The 18,429-nt window shown below is 46.6% G+C and overlaps 1 protein-coding gene across 15 annotated transcripts in view; it reads right to left on the reverse strand.

The window, feature by feature from the left end:
• ASPSCR1 (ASPSCR1 tether for SLC2A4, UBX domain containing) overlaps positions 1-18,429 on the reverse strand; it is an 87,182-nt gene that overhangs the window by 14,771 nt on the left and 53,982 nt on the right. For 12 of the 15 annotated variants that reach the window (XM_073310671.2, XM_073310669.2, XM_073310677.2 and 9 more), the window contains 2 exons: positions 15,669-15,731; positions 15,267-15,319 (listed from right to left, as the gene is read on the reverse strand). The exons of 2 other annotated variants lie outside the window; for them this stretch is intronic. In XM_073310671.2, the coding sequence (XP_073166772.1) occupies positions 15,267-15,319; positions 15,669-15,731 (116 nt within the window). Of the gene's footprint in view, positions 1-15,266; positions 15,320-15,668; positions 15,732-18,429 lie in introns of those variants that run through there. One more of the 15 variants, XR_012154791.2, reaches the window with a different exon arrangement.

An 18,429-nucleotide genomic window follows, 5' to 3' on the forward strand; every position in this document is an offset into this window, starting at 1 on the left:
GAGGAGGTGCGTGCCTGGAGAGCTGGGAGTTGCCTTAACTGTAGCCTTCCTATGCAGGGGCTGGTCACAAAGCCTGCATGTAACTGCAGCTGGGTGTATCCTTACCTGTATTAGGCTGGTGAAAGTGCAGGCTGGAGGACTTTGCAGCTTGTTACAGGTGTACAGTGTGAGAGGGAGCCCAGGTTGCTGTGTCAGGGGGCTCAGTGGTATCCCAGTTCCAGGTGGCACCCCAGGGGGAACCAGTAACATCAGGGTCTATGGGGCATTGCATATTATGGTATAAATGCCTAAATTAGAGGGATTTTTCCCAGTTAGACCAGCAGCAATGACCCATGAGGACACATTTTTGACTTAGTTTTTATTGCACATTTTAATAGTTTGTACTCTGGAGCACAGAGAGGATCTCAGGCAGTGCTCTCTATCCAGTACTTCTAGTGCGTATCCCCACCCTCCCTCCCCGCATCACACACAAACCCTGAAATGAATGAATGCTGCAAAAATATGCACATTATAACTATGTTGTAATTTGGTTTACTGCATAGGTTCTCAAACTGTGGTCCGCGGATCGTTCCTTCTATGGTGCGCACCCAGGCGGCCGCACACGAGAGAATGAAGGGCTGCCCACCTAATTAGTGGAGCCACACAGGCTTGGCTCCACTAATTAGGTGCCTGGACCCTGAAGAAAATATTCATGTACAGTGAGGTGGTGGCCTTGGGGGAATAGGAGGTGGGGGGGGCAGTGGGGTGAAAAGAGGGGGTAGAGGGAATTTGGGACATGCAGGGCTGCAACACCAGAGAAAGAGGCAACTTTCTCCAGCTTCAGGGCTGCAGCTGCCAGGGAGAGAATCCCCTCCTTCCCAGCCCAGCTTGGGGGCTGCCGTAGTGGGGAAGAGACTACTGATATTAAAATGAGTTGTGTGCTTTTATTTGTAGAACAAAAACACGTTAATCATTATTTAGTTTTTTTATATGACACTTTTATCCAAAGCACTTTACAATAGTTAGCTAACAGTACAAACAACATTTGGAAAGATCATTAAGCGGTCCGCCGCGACTCAGCAATTTTCAAGTGGTCAGGGGGAAAAAAAAAGTTTTGAGAACCACTGGTTTACTGAATGAATTCAGAAGCTCTACGGTCAGTCAGAGACTCCTGTCTAAGGGGGAACTTGCAGCTGCTAGGATGAGAAGCATTCTTTCCATTATATGATCTGGAATTATTAGAGTGGCACAGCTCTGCTGGTAGTCTGGCTGATGTTAAAAGATTAATAAGAAAATGAGCGCTTCTAAGGGACAACCATATAGATGCAGAAACCAAAGCGACCAACATGAAATACTGCACAGCAAGCAAACCCCACCCCACCATCAAACACAGAAACCACCACTTGGGGAAGCCAATGGATCAAAAGCTTCTCTGACAAAAGAGCAAAGAGCATCTCCAGAACGGAAATAAACAGAGCCACAGCCAAAGGGACATTCTGCCTAAATAGCTCTTTCCTGTTTAATACCCAAGAATAAAGTTTCCCAACCGGCAGGCTACAACCACTGAGATGGATACCCTGAGACAAATATCAGCTGGCAGAGGGGTCTGAGGCCAATTAAACTTTATCAGATAAGGTTTGCACATGCTATCTTGACAAGGCTGATAAAGGGAATCCCAGTAGAAGGAGCACTCAGTGACCCACTGCGTGGAGGTCAGAAGGACGTGGCCCCTGAAAATTAACCAAAGAGCTGGAGAGAAACATTTTTAAAGCAGAATTTCTGTGCTAAATCATCTAGTCTGAGGAAGTCCTTAATGCTGCCCACAATGCCTATTTCCTCATACCACCTTTTGGGTGCTGTCATCAGCTCCTCAAAATCAGTGTAAGACACAGGCAGGCACAAAGCTTTATGGGTAAGGCTACGTTTATGTCACAGAGGTCATGGAAGTCACAGAATCTATGACTTCCAGAGGCGACAGACTCCTGAGGGGGGACACACCTCGGGCGCGCGGCTGGGGGTGTCCCGTTTTCTCGTTGAGAAATATGGTCACCCTGCAGCTCCCAGCTGCTGTGGGTGGAGGGGGGCCCCCCTGCTGCTTCCAGCTGTCATGGGCAGAGGAGGAACCCCACAGCTCCCAGCCACCACGGTCGTGATTTTTATGAATTTTTGTTTAGTGCCTGTGACCTGTCCGTGACTTTTACTAAAAATAACCATGACAAAATCTTAGCCTTATTTTATGAGAAGTAAGATTACTACCCAAAATCCTATCTGCCCAGAACATCCTGAACAGACAAGAAATGGTCTAAGACCCCAAACAGTGAAGGTGTGCGCCAGGTTCCAGGCTGTACCAAGAAGGCTGAATTCCAGTGTCTGCCTCACCAGACCAGCCATTGGAAATGCCTCTATGATGGGCTGACCCTGAATGGGATAGGTTTTCTTCTGAACTTATTTTCAAACTGTTGCCAGAACTGCAAGCCCAACAGCAGAGGCGGCTTCACACAGCCCAGGGACATTGTCAGCATCGCTAAAGAACAGAAATGCAAATGACACTAATGAAGAAATGGAACCAGAACAGAAGGGACAGAAAGGAACAAACAGCTCCCCTGGAGTCCCTCCCCAGGGTAAAGGCCAGTGGGAGCCTTTCCCAACACTCAGAGAATTCTAAGATCTGATTAGAAAAAATAAGTATTTATATGGAAGAGTATGGGTTCCTTCAGATTCTTTGAAGGTGGGACCATGGCCGTCTGCTCCCTTTACTGCCTCGGCTTTTACAGAGTCTGGGATTCGTACCTTCTGCTCACTGTTTCTCAGCACTAGTTCACAGATCAGTGCTGTAGTCTCTGCTAAGCCCAAGACCTGAGTCATGCCAGTGTCTGTCCCTGGGATGAGGTGGGAGGGAGAGAAGGGAAAAAGCATCTTTGAGAAGTTCAACTAATCTAGAATAGCACAAACAAGCAGCTGGGGCTGTAAGGACCCCTTCGCTGAGCACTGCTGCAAAGAAGCCTGCAGATGATCCAGTTCTGCCCTTGAGAAAGCTATGAAGTAATTCAATGGACATGGGGATAATGCAGCCAGGAAAAACAGCAATAACAAAATATCAAAGCAATGCCTTGAAGTCTTTATAGGTTCCAAAAACTCCATGTTGTTGCCAGTCTGTGCGCTCACCATACTGTAAACACACACACTTCAGAAACAATTCCTTCTACCAGGCTTCTTGGCAAATAAGTTGCCAACATTTGTTTCCCTGATTTTGATTGCAGCCCTTTACTGTGGCTATCAAATTTAATAAATGCTTGTGACTCCAGCAGCCTTATTGGGTGAGTGAAAGAAGTGTCAATAAGACTGTATTCCTCCTCTTGTGCTGGCTCCCAATTCAATATCAAATCCATTGCAAGGTTCTAGAATAAGCCCACTCTCTCTCAGAAATCACTCCATCAAGGCAGTTCGGTGTAGAGGGAGAATGATCCAGTGACCAGGGCACTAGCCCAGGATTTGAGTTCAAGTCTCTGCTCTGCTACAGACCTCCTGTGTGACCTTGGGCAAGTCCCTTAATCTCTTTTCTTCAGTTCACCATCTGTACAATGGGGATAACAGCCCTGCTGCACAGGGATGTTGTGAGGATAATACATTAACGAGTGTGGGGTGCTGAGATACTGCAGTAATGGGGACCAGATAAACAGTCAGACGTATTTATCCAGCATACCACATGTTCAAACAGAGGGTGCCAGAGGCAAAGCCTTCTTTACAGCTGACTGAAGGCTCTAGAAACCCCTCTGAAAGCTGATCAGGAAGAGCCTCACCATTTTCAGGCCACACTGTCAAACTCCCCTCTGTAGCAGAGCTCAAAGAACAGAAGCTGAAGAAACTGAACCAAACGGACACTGGAGGATTGGCTGCTCTTCTGCATCTTCATCCCATTTTTTGTAACCCACATGTAGAATTGAGACACTATGACACAAGCTGCTTTAGAAAGAGAGAAGACACAAAAATCTGAAGCTGCTTTGCACATGAGCCAACAAGCATCAAACCAGTCCCTGCTCCTCTTCTCCTGGGGTTCTACCACTGTGTCCCATTTCCCCTCTCCCTAGAGTTCAGGCATCCTGACTGGGAAGCATACGTCTAATCCCCAGGAGTGAAAGGAGAACAACTTAAAAACCAAAGGTCAATAGACTGGCATTTATACAATAGGCTAATCGCAGGCTGAATGGATGGTCTCATATTTATATATAAGTGGTCCCTAAGGATGGGGAGACTCAAATTAAAGCTCTATAACCAAATCTCAATGCACTCTCCCTAACAAGTACCTTTGCTTTTGTCAACTGTCATGTTACTCCTGAAATGAACATGCAGCCTAGCAAACGTCCCAGGCAAAATCCGTTTATTTTGAGATGTTTGCTGCTGCTCTGATGAGATTTTTGTAAGACAGAATGAATACATAATAGAGCTTGAAAAGATGACAGTTAAATCTGCAATACCGTGTACAATTCTGGTCCCCTCAGTTCCAGAAAGCTGAATTCAGACTGGAGCAGGCGCAGAGAAGGGCTGCTAGGATGATTGGGGGAGTGGAGGGCTCATCTGACCAGAGGAGACTAACGGAGCTTGGCTTGTTCAGCCTAGCAAAGGGAAAGCTCGGAGGGGATTGGATTGCTCTCTATAAACACACTGGGGGCAAACCCCAGGGAGGGAGAGGAGCTATTGACACTAAAGGACAATGCTGGCACCAGAACAAATGGAAATAAACTACCCATGAATACATTTAGGTGGAAAGTAGAAGACCCTTTCTAATATCAGAGGAGGTAGGTTCTGGAACAGTCTCCCAGTAGGAATAGAGGGGGAAAAACAACCCAACTAGTTTTAAAATGGAGCTTGTTATGTTTATGAACAAGATTATACGATAGGGTTCTCTGTGACAGCAGGGGACTGGAGTCCATGATCTAGGAAGGTCCTTCCAGTCCAATGTCCCTAAATGTTAATGAAGAAATACAGCATTACCAGGCATGAAGATTCTATAGGGCAGCATACATTTGTCTGGGGTTTTTTGAGATTTGGTTTAAACCTCTGCTGGGTTCTACAATAACATAAGGAACATCGCATTAAGTGAAATGTCACAAGGACATGTACACATCTAGCCCCCTTGCTAGCAAGTCACATTGGGTACAAAGCGCTATAAGTGCCTGTTACTATGGCCTGGACACAGAACACTGGGAACAAGGGCTGTACATTTTGGAGGGACAAATATAAAGGACACTTGTATTCACTAAAGCAAGGCAACCCTCCCCCACCATGGAACCACCAAAGAAACTGTTCCTTTGGCCTACTGGCAGCAAGTCAGGCTTAGGGCTTCTAGCTGTTCCTAACAAACATTACCCACATCCTGCTTCTGTTACTGGATGGAGAGAGAAGTCCCACATTCTCGGCCATTAGCTGTGCTTCATGCCAGGACACAGCCTCCCTGCTGGGGTAAAGTGCTCCAAGGTCCCCTAAGTGCAGATCTCCACTTCTCCAGTATTGGAGGCCAGAGGCGCTCTGCAGCTTTCATCTAACCCTGAAGCCCACCAACCCCAGGGAGCAGCCCTGTCCTCCCACCCCTGTATTCTGACATCTAGTTCTGGGAGTGGGAGCAGATTCCAGCATAGAGGCCTCCCCTCCAAATCTCATATACTGGGTAGAGTTGGGGATAGGAAGCCTCCTCTTTAAGGAAGGCAGAGGCCTAAGTAGAGGCAAAGGCCCCACAGAAACTTCCATCTGGAGCCAAGCCCCATCTAGTGAAGGGTTGGGTGCAGAAGCCTCCTCTCTAAGCCCCATCTCTACAGGAACAGACACAAGCAGCACAAACCTGCTCCCAGACTCAGGATTTCACTACTTGGCAAACAATACTGGAGCATGCCAGCAAGTCAGAGAACGGTGTGCAAATCCTCCTCCCCCACACTGGTGCCCAGACAGGTCCAATAACAAATACACAACCTCTCCTCCTGTTCTGTGCTGGTGTAATTTTACTGAGAGCACCAAGGTTTAGGCGAAGCAGCCTGATTAGTAACAGCAGCCCATAAAAAGGGCATCCAACAATAACAGAATTGCCAGGGACATGAAAGCCAGAGCAGCTTCCGCACCCATTTCTCTCCAGAGAAGAAAGCCCCCTTCAGCCCCTGCCAAGCACTCAGATCTCCGGCGGCAGGGAAAGTCTATCCAAGCAGAAGACATTACAGCATGGAGCCTCCGCTGACTCAAGGCAAAAATTACAGATGAAAGACGATTTATGCTGGTAGCGGGGAGCAAAGTGTCACCCAGAATCAGCCAACCTAAATTGGGACAAGGCACCAGCCTAGTAAGTTAGAACACTGTGGTCTCCAGCAGGCAGACCGAGTAATTGGAAGGGTATGAGGCACTCTGAACAGGAATCACTCCTTCCCAATTGATGCTTCTTCTAAATAAAGTTTTTATAAACACACAGACTCATTCCTGTCTCAACCAGACCATGATGCTACAGAGCTGAGGGCCCCAGGCCTGGGACACAGGCAACATGGCCACTAGCACCAAACTCAACCCCTCCACTCCACAAACCCACTTCTCATAGGAGGCTGTTTTACACCCAGCTATCAATAAACAGCTTCTAGGTTTTAGTATATGTTGCCGAGTGCCCCTCCCCTAGCTCACATTCCCAACAGTAGGGGGGCAGAGGGAAGAACACACAAGTCTGCTGCCACCAAAGCACTTTAAACAACTTTAAAAACAGGAGGACCCCAGGCCTCCTGCCCTCTCCCCTCCCCCTCTTGCCCACACCTTGCCCTTCCCTCTCTCTCCACCTCATTTTAATCCAGTGATATTCAGACCTCAGTGATTCAGGAGCCAAATTAGTCATCACCACCACCCAAAAGAGACACAGGACTGTGAATTCATTGTTTCATTTACACTCTCTCTACAAAAAGAAAAGGAGGACTTGTGGCACCTTAGAGACTAACCAATTTATTTGAGCATAAGCTTTCATGAGCTACAGCTCACTTCATCGGATGCATGCAGTGGAAGTGAGCTGTAGCTCACAAAAGTTTATGCTCAAATAAATTGGTTAGTCTCTAAGGTGCCACAAGTCCTCCTTTTCTTTTTGCGGATACAGACTAACACGGCTGCTACTCAAACTCTCTCTACAATTACTCTCACAGCAAAATGACTGACCAAGTATTATTTTATCAACTACAACTGGTTAGCAGCATAGTAAAAGCATCCTGATTGGTTAATAATTAAATCACATTGTTTTAATATCACATGCTGCAAAGAACCGCAAGGGAGACATTAAAGAGCCACTTGCAGCTCTGGAGCCTCAGTCTGAGTATCTGCTTTCATCCCTCCACCCAATCTCAGGCCTACATTTCCTTTTGCCTTCTCCCCCTCAAGCCTCCCACTCCAAGCCTGTACCAACTTCTCTCCCCTTCAAACCAATCTTCCTCCTGCTTCCAGGTATGATGATCAGATGTCCCGATTTTACAGGGACAGTCCCAATATTTGGGGCTGTGTCTTATATAGGTGCCTATTACCCCCCACTCCCATCCCGATTTTTCACGCTTGCTATCTGGTCACCCTACTTCCAGGCAACCCGCTCAAAACTGTCACTCCCCTTCTCAGCCCTATACCTTGGCTTCTGCCACCACCATCTAATCATAGCAGTGTCACCAGTCTCAACCCCTGCAGTTCAGATTGTGAAATCATTTCCAATCTATCTTGTTTTCAGTCCTCTCCCCACTTCCTGAAACATTCACATTTGGGGATGGAAACTTCCTGAGAAGAATTTAGGAAACGTTTGGACAAAATCCCGTCAGTTGTTTTCAAGTTAAATTTTTTTTTTTTTTTAAATCCTCAATGTAAAAGTATTCCAGCGACCTTCTCTTAGTCCCAGCTTGTTTTTACAAATAGACTCTGATGAGCCAGGCAGGATTTACTAAGTTTTGGAGAAGAACAGGTTTTAACACAACAATTATGAGCTTTTGGAAATGTCATACTGAGCGCATGTAGCACGAAATGCCATGAAGCTGTTAACTGTACAGTTACATACCCATGCCCCACTTCCTGGTGTTTCTACCCCAGCCATCATAGATAAAAATAAAGGTGGACACATACTGCACTGGCAGTGAACTGGGCAGATACTTAATTCCAGGAGTTAATAAACTCAGCTGCTGAAGCAGAGTGTGTAAAATTAAGTGGCTTCAGAGTAGCAGATCCTGTGAGCATACCAAACAGCGTAAGTCATATCTACACCTGAAATGATTTGCCACTACAGCTCTACCGGCAAACCCTCCTACTGTAAACACAGTATGTAACAGCAAAAAAATCTTTACTAGTACAGCTTATAACTGGACTCCTGAACTAAATAAGTTATTCTGGCAAAAGCACTTTTGTGTCAGTAAAAGTGACTACACTGGGATTTTTGCTGGTATATAAGCGTCACCCCCAGACAGACAATGCTATACCAGCAAAAGTTTCTATGTAGACCTGCCAGACCAAGGAGTTCACAGCGTCTTTGTTGGTCCACATACTCACCAGGCTTGATTCCCCCCATGGTAAGTCCTCATTTGCACCTATACAGAGTGTGTACAAAGTGCTCTCACTGGTGTAAGTGTTGATTTCTGGTAACTAGCACTTTACACCCTAAAAAAGATTTGGAGGTAGTGGTGGATAATCAGTTGAACATGAGCTTCCAGTGCAGTGCTCTGGCCAAAACGTGCTAACGTGATCCTGGGATGCATCAACAGGGTAATCTCAAGTAGGAGTAGAGGTTATTTTACCTCTGAATTCGGCACTGGTGTGACCATTGCTGGAATATTGTGTAGAGTTTTGCTGTCCACAATTCAAGAACAATATTGATAAATGTGAGAGGATTCAGAAAAGAGCCACAAGAATGACTGAAGAATTAGAGCATAAATTCATAACTTTGTTAAGACACTAAAAACCATGGACTTAACAGACACACTGATTTATTGCAACTATCTATAACTAAGGCTAAGATTTAGTCATGGGTATTTTTAGTAGAAGTCATAGACAGGTCACGGGCAATAAACAAAAATTCACAGGCCTATGACCTGTCCATAACTTTATAAATACCCATGACTAATCTTAGCTACTCCAGGAGGGTCCTGGGGCCCCGCTGTTGCTCAGGAGAGGGGGCAGGGGCCAGCCGCACAGGCCGCTGCCTGGGGCCACTCCAGCAGCAGCAGTTGCAGAAGTCACGGAGGTCCCAGTATGCATGACTTCTGTGATCTCCATGACAGACTCACAGCCTTATCTATAACCCACTAACAACCCCAAGAGCTCCTTTCACACTGCCCTGTTCCTCCCTATGACTGGAAGGGTGTTGACAGGGCAATTCACCTTGAATGGTCCCATGAAATGTGTGTGAACTACTTATGTTAACCAATCTGTTCCACATTGTATTTAGCTATGACACCGCTGAGACAGTCTATACTAGAACTTACCTCAGTATAACTTGTGTCGCTCGGCATAAGCGCCAACTCCGTGGGTGCTCCTGGGCTGGAGCACCCAAGGGAAAAAATGGTGGGTGCAGCCCCCCTGTCAAAGCCACTACCTCCCCCCAGCGCCTCCTGCCCACTGGCGGGCCCTGCCAATCAGCACCTCCCCCTCCCTCCCACCACCTCCCACGAATCAGCTGTTTTGAGGCATCAGGAGGCGCTGGGAAGGAGGAGGGAGGAGCAAGGGCACAGCACACTCTGGGGAGGGGGTGGAACGGAGCGGGAAGAGGCAGAGTGGGGGCAGAGCTGGGGTGGGAAGAAGCAGGATGGGGGTGGGGCACTGGGGAAGGGGTGGAGTTGGGTGGAGGCGGGGGGAGCATCCCCAGCAGATTAGAAACTCAGCACCTATGTTGTTCAGCATGATCCGTTAAGAAACATAAAAGTTATACCGACCTAAGTGCCAGTGTAGACAGTGTTATGCCTGTGGCAGAGCTTCTCCTGCCGACAAAGCTACTGTCTCTTGTGGGAAGTGGAGTGATTAAGCGGACGGGAGAGTCTCTCCTGTTGGCTTAGAGCATCTTCACCAGACGGTGCATCAGTGCAGCTGTGCTGCTAGGCCATGTCTACATTACCACTGATGTCAGCAAAACTTATGTCACTCAGGGGTATGAAAAAAAACCCCGCCCCTGAGCGACAAAAGTTTCGCCCGCATAAGTGGTTGTGCGCACAATTCTACATCAGCAGAAGAGCTCCTCCCACCATCCTAGCTACTGCGCTCATTGGGATGGTTTTATTATGTTGACGGGAGAGCTCTTTCCCATCGGCATAGAGCAGCTACACAAGTGGTCTTACAGTGGCGGAGCTGCATTGGTATGATTGTGCCGCTGTAAGGTCTCTAGTGTAGACATGGCCCCAATGTAGATGTAGCCTAGTAAGTTTCCCAGACCTAAAGAAAAGCTCTACGTAACTTCAAAAGCTTGTCTCTCTCACCAACAGAAGTTGGTCTAATAAAAGATACCATCACACCAACCTTGTCTCTCTAATATCCTGGGACTGACATGAGGGCTACAACACTGCACATGAAGAATTAGAAAATGTTCCTTATAGCGATAGACTCAAGGAGTTCAATATATTTAGCTTAACAAAAAGGAGGCCAAGGGATGACTTGATTCAATCTGTACTTATCTACATGGGAAAGAATATATAATAGTGGGCTCTTCAGTCTAGCAGAGGTGGTGTAACATGATCCAATGGATGGAAGTCAAAGCTAGACTAATTCAGACTGGAAATAAGATGTACATTTTAAATGGTGAGAGTAATTGACCACTGGAACAATTTACACCAAGGGTAATGGGTGATTCTCCATCGCAGACAATTTTTAAATCAAGATTGGATGTTTTTTTCTAAAAGATCAGCTATAGGAACTGTTTTGGGGAAGTTTTATGAACTGTGATTTACAACAAGTCAGACCAGATGATCAAAATGGTCCCTTCTGGCCTTACAATCTATTAATCTATATACCCACTTTGCAGAGGTGTAAGTTATTACACAGGCTGTCAGGCCCATTAGCTAACAAATTCCACTGGTATCAGCAGCTGCTCCAGAACTAGAGAGGCCAAATGATCTGTATTTTTCTCACCATCACCCCTAAAACCAAATGCAAAAATAATTGTGTTAAATGAAACCTAAAAGCTGCAAAATCAAGCACTAAAATGCCAGGAAATTCCAAGAGTTATATTCTCCATAATAAGAAAAGGAGTACTTGTGGCACCTTAGAGACTAACCAATTTATTTGAGCATGAGCTTTCGTGAGCTACAGCTCACTTCATCGGATGCATACCGTGGAGTTTCCACGGTATGCATCCGATGAAGTGAGCTGTAGCTCACGAAAGCTCATGCTCAAATAAATTGGTTAGTCTCTAAGGTGCCACAAGTACTCCTTTTCTTTTTGCGAATACAGACTAACACGGCTGTTACTCTGAAACCTGTCATTCTCCATAATGTTCACTTGGTCAAATTGCCCATACCAGACACAGCAGTTTATATTCCTGCTTTCCTTATTATACATGAAGTTCCATGTATTACTTTTCAGGGGTTCGCGCCCCACAGACCGCACGGGGCTAAGAGTGGGCACGACCTGTGAGTCTGTGACAATGTTATTCATGAATTACCATAAAACCTACAGGGTCTATAAAGTACCTGGGTTAAGAGTGGAACATAGGAATTGTCAGATTGAATCAGCCCCATAGGTATATCTAGTCCAGTATCCTGTCTCCAACAATGGCTAGTACCAGATGCTTCAGAGGAAGGTAAATAAAACACTGCGTCAGGCAGATGTGGAAAAATTGGAAAGAGTCCAGCGGAGGGCAACAAAAATGATTGGGGGACTGGAACACATGACTTATGAGGAGAGGCTAAGGGAACTGGGATTGTTTAGTCGCGGAAGAGAAGAATGAGGGGGGATTTGATAGCTGCTTTCAACTACCTGAAAGGGGGTTCCAAAGAGGATGGATCTAGACTGTTCTCAGTGGTAGCTGATGACAGAACAAGGAGTAATGGTCTCAAGTTGCAGTGGGGGAGGTTTAGGTTGGATATTAGGAAAAACTTTTTCACTAGAAGGGTGGTGAAACACTGGAATGCGTTACCTAGGGAGGTGGTGGAATCTCCTTCCTTAGATATCTTTAAGGTCAGGCTTGACAAAGCCCTGGCTGGGATGATTTAGTTGGGGATTGGTCCTGCTTTGAGCAGGGGGTTGGACTAGATGACCTCCTGAGGTCCCTTCCAACCGTGATATTCTATGACTCTATGAATAATTTGTTCTCCATTAATCCCTAATAGTTAAAGACGGGAGCATGAGATTTTATATCCTTTCCAAATCTTGTTAGCAATAGTTATAACAACTCTGGATATTGCTGTTATCTATATAAGCATCCAATCCCTCTTTGAACCTTGCTAAATTCTGAGCCTCAACAACACCCTGTGGCAATAATTTCCACAGATTACCACCCAGTGTTAAAAATAGCGTTTCTTTTTTTAAACTCAGTTTGGATGGGTCATCTTTCAGTTTTGCTGTGTATACCTCTGGCCTCGTGTTATGAGTCTAGGAAAACAGAAGGTCCTGCTCAACCTTCTCGAGACCATTCATCCTGCAAGAGAAGGCCAAAATGGGAACTGGAGGAAGAAGCTGTAGATGAAGAATGTGACCTATACACCAGAGGAGCTGAAAAGGAAAAGGGAGGAGGGCATAGATTGGGAGTTAGGATATGTCTACACTGAAAATGCTACAGTGCTGAAGCTGCCCTGCTGTAGTGCTTCAGTGTACACTACCTACGCCAAAGGGCGGGGCTCTCCTGTAGGTATAGGTACTCCACCTTCTCGAGAAGCAACAGCTGAGAGACACAGCGATGCTGATGTAAGTTCCCAATGCAGACCAGCCCTTAGAGAGGCAGGTGGGATCAAAAGGGGTTTGTTGGGGGCAGGGATAAAGGGAAGTCAGAAAGCAGAAGGGAAGGTGTCCCTACTCCCCCCACCCACTCCAGTGGGAATCATCTCCCATTACTTCCCATTTTCCAATCATGTCATTAGAAATTGAATCACAGTTTCGTTTATTTTCCTTAAACTTCCCAGAGCTCCAAACAGAAAAGCTTTCCCCCATTTCCCACCGCAGCACCTGCGTAGAAATCTGAGACAGCGTGCTGGGTGGCAGCTGTGGGCAAGTGGCACAAACTGGGGGAAGCTGGGAGGCGTTGCCCTCACACTGAGTGGGAAAATTTCCCAGTTCAAAGGCACGAGGAGCTTTCCATTGGCATTTCTGTTATTAATTAAAATGCATGAAGCGTCTTTGAAGAGAAAAACGCTCGGCTGGCTGTTTTCCACCAAGACGACATTGTGTGTCTCTCAACACTGACTGTCCCATGCCTGCCTGGGGCTGGGCTGCCAGGCTCAGGTGGAGAAAGCCAGGTCAATACAGACGCAGCAACACTCAGGCAGTGTAGCTGGGTCCAGTGCAATTCCTGAGCCACTGACCAGCCAGGGCTGTGATCAGTACCAGGAGACTCAGGAAGGCGAGCACACTTGAAACATTCCTTAGTTGTGGCACCTTAGAGTAACACATTTATTTGAGCATAAGTTTTCGTGAGCTACAGCTCATGGATGAATGCATCCGATGAAGTGAGCTGTAGCTCACAAAAGCTTATGCTCAAATAAATGTGTTAGTCTCTAAGGTGTCACAAGTCCTCCTTTTCTTTTTGCAAATACAGACTAACACGGATGCTACTCTGAAACCGTTCCTTAGTTGGGGATCCTGGGCAAAGGCATTGTGACAAGGAGAGGAGCTCAGCCATTAGCAAATCTTGTAGAACCACCATCTTCAGGGCTAACTGTAGCTTTTGATCAAGGCGATTCAGCAGGCTCCAAGCCCAGGAAGGGATCAGGCTGTGGGTGTGAACGCAGGTGCTCATACTATTTGTCTCCATGCAACAGCTGCACTTGTCTCTCCTCCACATGGCCTGGCTAGGAAGGTGTGGAATTTGGAAAGCTCCATTATAAACAGCTTCAGAGGAGCTCTAATCCCTTCCTAATTCAATATGTCGCCAGAAAGGCGCTCTCTCACATACACTCCGGAAGCAAAATGTCCTATTACTTTCTGCCTCACTCCTCACCTTACAAATGATCTTTGGCATATCACTCTACAAATGACCACACTCTAGTCCTGAAGGGAAGCCCTGTCTATACACAGTGAAGTTGCTAGCAAAGTCAATGGTAGAGCTATTTCACTGTCTCTCTAATAGTTCTTAACTCCAAAGCAGGCTCTGTACTGAGACTTCAGTTAGACCACGTTACCTGGCAAGTGCAAAAGCCTCCAGGCAGAGTCGCCCTAGGGTACAGCGAATAGGGGCGACCGCCCTGGCCCCTGCACTTTGGGGGCCCCTGCACTTCATGAGAAGGTGGGCAGGGAGATGAGGTGGGAGGTGGACGGGGGGGCAAGGAGGAGCCCTGCTACCAACCTCCCGCTCCCCCAAGCGCCTCCTGCCTGCCAGCGAGCCCCGCCAATCAGCGCCTCCCCCTCCCCCGCCAGCGCCTATCGCCGATCAGCTGTTTCACAGCATCTGGAGGTGCTGGGGGGAGACGGGGGAAGAGCGAGGGTGGAACTGAGCGGGGAAGAGGTGGTGTGGGGGCGGGGCCTGAGTAGAACAGGGGAAGCACCCCCTGGCAGATAGAAACTCACTGCCTAAGTCCCGGGCCCCGCAGCCCCCGAGGGACAGCCCTATCCAGGAATTCCAGACTGCTGGAAAATTCACAACACGGAAAGTGAATCCTCCACAACACCCAGGTCCACCTAAATCAACCTTCCTGAAAGCCCTGAAATCATCACTAAACCAAGAGAGACTATTTCCAGTGTCAGACCATTAGTCCCTTTACGTCTGGCCTTCTACCTCTTATAATGGCAGGTAAGGGAAACGGTTGATCTCCTCCAGTATTCCACCTCCTGTCACAATGGGTCAGACGACAAGTCTGTCGAGCACAGTAAAGGGCCTCTTGCAATTCTTCAAAGGGCAATTACCCAGACTCTCTTTAGGGCAAGGGTTCTGCTTCACACCTGACTAGAGAACTTAGGCACAACAATTTTCCATTCACCAGACACTGCATTTTGCTGCACACAGGGGACCGCTCAGTAAGGAGCTTATGCTCTGGAAACCTGAATCCACTGGCCATAGCTGATCACAAATCTACAGAGGTTATAGTATTATCCAGCCTCCCTTTAGAATTAGTACAGTGCTGGTACAGTGGAGAGAGGGGGAGCATTTCAGACAGGAGAGAAGTAGTACTTACCTGGAAGAGTGTTTCATTCTCATTACTCAAGATGGCTCTGGGAGGTGCAATAACTGAAGTTAAAGAACAAGTTACAATCAGGAAAGCACGTAAACCAGAACAACAAGCAGCTCGTTTGGGGAAGGACTGTTTCCACTCAAGAGAAGGACACAACCTCACTGTCCACACATGCTTCAACTCAAGTCCAGGCAAGAGTACAGTATGGCTACAAAAATTAGTCTGAGGTGAGTAGGTTACATCCCTTTGCACTCCTGGGCCGTAGAGAGGAGACACAGTCCTACCTGGGCCAAGTATCAGGGCACCACCCTAGGGGATGGAGGGGAGATGGGCTTTGTACCAGACCATCACTCCAGGGAAAGGCGTGCAAGGGAAGGAATGGGTACAAGAAACCACTGGACTCACACAGGTAAAATGGCAGCTCTGCATCTGCAAGGTGGCTTCTCACAAAGTCTCTCAAAATGCCAACTGTGAAGTGAAGAAGAGAAGGGTTTGCAGGGTGAGGGGGACAGTCCATATGTCACACAAGCCCACCAACACAGCCCATATGCTGGGCAAGGGACACAGCCTGTTCCTCAAATACTCCCCCCTGCATGACAGCAGAGTCTGTATATCAGGTACCTCTCTCTGAAACAAACATCACAGTTGTCACCACTATATCCCTCTCTGGAAAGAGGGAGCAGACCCGCTGGTAGCACCACAGGGTCCCAGCAAAGCAGATAGTGGGTAAATCAGTGCATCAGCCCTTGCTTTCAGCAAAACTCCTCCTCCCCCCATTTCTCCTTTTAGGCCATAAACTGCACTTGGATTTCCAAACACACCTAGTCCTGACGGAGAGCGTACTCTACCTAGGTCTCATATAGCCCACCTCACCATAGTATCTGAGCATTACCTGTTCATCAGTTCCTCCATCCACAGTATCCCCTTGGCCCTCCATTTTGGCTAAGGGATGGAAGGGAGGTCCTGTTTCTCTGAAAGGAGTCAGTGAGCCTTACACTTACTGCTGTAGGCTCACATGGAATCTTCCCAGACACCCCCAGGGTCACTCATTTACATGGAAAATACAGCTCTGTGCACCAGTCACGTCTGTGACGGACTGAATATCCTGAATGAACTTTACTGAATTAAGTCAACTTAATTGAAGTAGCGTTATGACCTTTGGGGTACATTGTATTGGAAATGCAAATGTTTATGTACAACTGAGATTGTACGAACTTTCATTAGGAGGAAAACAAGATTAATGCAATCTATGGAAGGTATGTGGAAGTTCAAAGGTCTTTTTAGATCAATGTGTGTGAAGTGGATTTCCTAGGAAATACCTTTAGGTGAGGGGAATGCAAATTCTCCCCTCCAAAGCCACCTTTTGAAGATATGCCCTGGGAAGAGACCGCCATTGTATACTAATTACCTCCTGGAAACTCTAGATCAAAGACCCCTGATTTGCATCAACTAGTCATGAGAGTGCTTGTTCTGTGCTGAAGTGATGATGAACTTGTAACCACAAGGAAACCCTAGGGTGGGGTTTTGAAAGTCTGTTCTTGCCAGAGCCAGTGCTAGAGTTGGGATGAACTCTGGTAAGCTTTGAGCATGTGCACAGGTTATTATATTGTTTTTAATATCTTTTCTCAGTAGCGCTTTTTATCTTAAGACACAAGTAGTCTTGTTTAGAAAGAGCTGTGTGGTAACTTATGTCTGTAGCAGTCACTCTTATCAGTCTCTGAAGAGAAAGCAAGGGGGTCTGCTTAGGCAGACTGTCTTTCCTGGCAGTAACCCAGTGAAAGTAGGGAACTGCTCAGTCAGGACATACCCTGGTAAGAAGTGAACAAGAAGTTTGGTCTCCATGCAAGAGAGGCAACAGCTGGTGAGCCAGAAGCCTGAGACTGGGTGCCACAGCTGGGCCACAGAGTAATAACATCGCCTGTTGTTACAGACCCCAGTTGCTCCCTTCAAAAGGAAGCATCACTAGCTACACAAATGACTGAAGTTGCAGCTGCAACTAGATTGAGGATCTTTGGAACCTTTATTTATTCCTTTGATTCTACTACATGGTATTAACTCGTTACCAAGTTAATTCTTCTGTTATTAACTCTTCTATCCATCCCACCCCCAATGCCCTGGGAACAGGGTGGACAAAAATCCACACCACACCTGACAAACAGAAGCTTTAAAATCTTGCACCAGACAGTCAGGAAGTCCGGATCTGCAGAGGGTAACAGACACCTAAGACTCTGGTCACCAATTCTCAGGTCTAATGAGACGACAGGTGTTTCCTGGGGCAACATCAAGTAGTCTAATTGGCAAGGGCACCTGACTCCACCAAAGATGGAGGATCTAAATTAGTAGCAAGGAGAGCAATTGGATGCATACCCTGACATACTCCCTGCAAGAAGCTCTAATTTCCCCACTATTCTGACTGAGCTGAGGACACCTGCTTTTTTGGTCTTTGGTAACTTTAGACACAACAGCTAAATCAAGCCTTCTCTCGCACTCTGGCTGGAACAAGCCTCAACTCTAATGGAACAACACTATGTAGTATGGCAAGAATAGTGTGACCTCAGTTGGGACCCCACAGCTTTTCTGGGATGGCCCCATCATGCAGTCCTGGGAAAAAGTCCTCTTTCTTTGTAGGTCTGCTAAAGGTGAATGTCTCCCACCCTTTTTATGCAACTCACTGAAGCAACATGAACAGACTGCACTAGCTCCTTACAGAATCACAGAATTGTAGGACTGGAGGGGACCTCGAGAGGCTATCTAATTCAGTGGTTCTCCATCGGGGGCATGCAGAGGTCTTCCAGGGGATACATCAACTCATCTAGATATTTGCCTAGTTTTACAACAGGTTACATAAAAAGCACTAGCGAAGTCAGTACACACTAAAATTTCATATAGACAATGACTTGTTTGTACTGCTCTATATACAATTAAATTTTAGTACAATATTTATATTCTAATTGATTTATTTTATAATTATATGGTAAAAAGGGAAAAGTCAGCAATTTTTCAGTAATAGTATGTTGTGACACTTTTGGATTTTTATGTCTGATTTTGGAAGCAAATAGCTTTTAACTAAGATGAAACTCGGGGTATGCAAGACAAATCAGACTCCTGAAAGGGGTACAGTACTCTGGAAAAGTTGAGAGCCAGTGATCTAGTCCAGTCCCCTACA

Source organism: Lepidochelys kempii, chromosome 14 (genome assembly GCF_965140285.1).
Source record: "Lepidochelys kempii isolate rLepKem1 chromosome 14, rLepKem1.hap1, whole genome shotgun sequence".
In the NCBI taxonomy this organism is placed as follows: Eukaryota; Metazoa; Chordata; order Testudines; family Cheloniidae; genus Lepidochelys; species Lepidochelys kempii.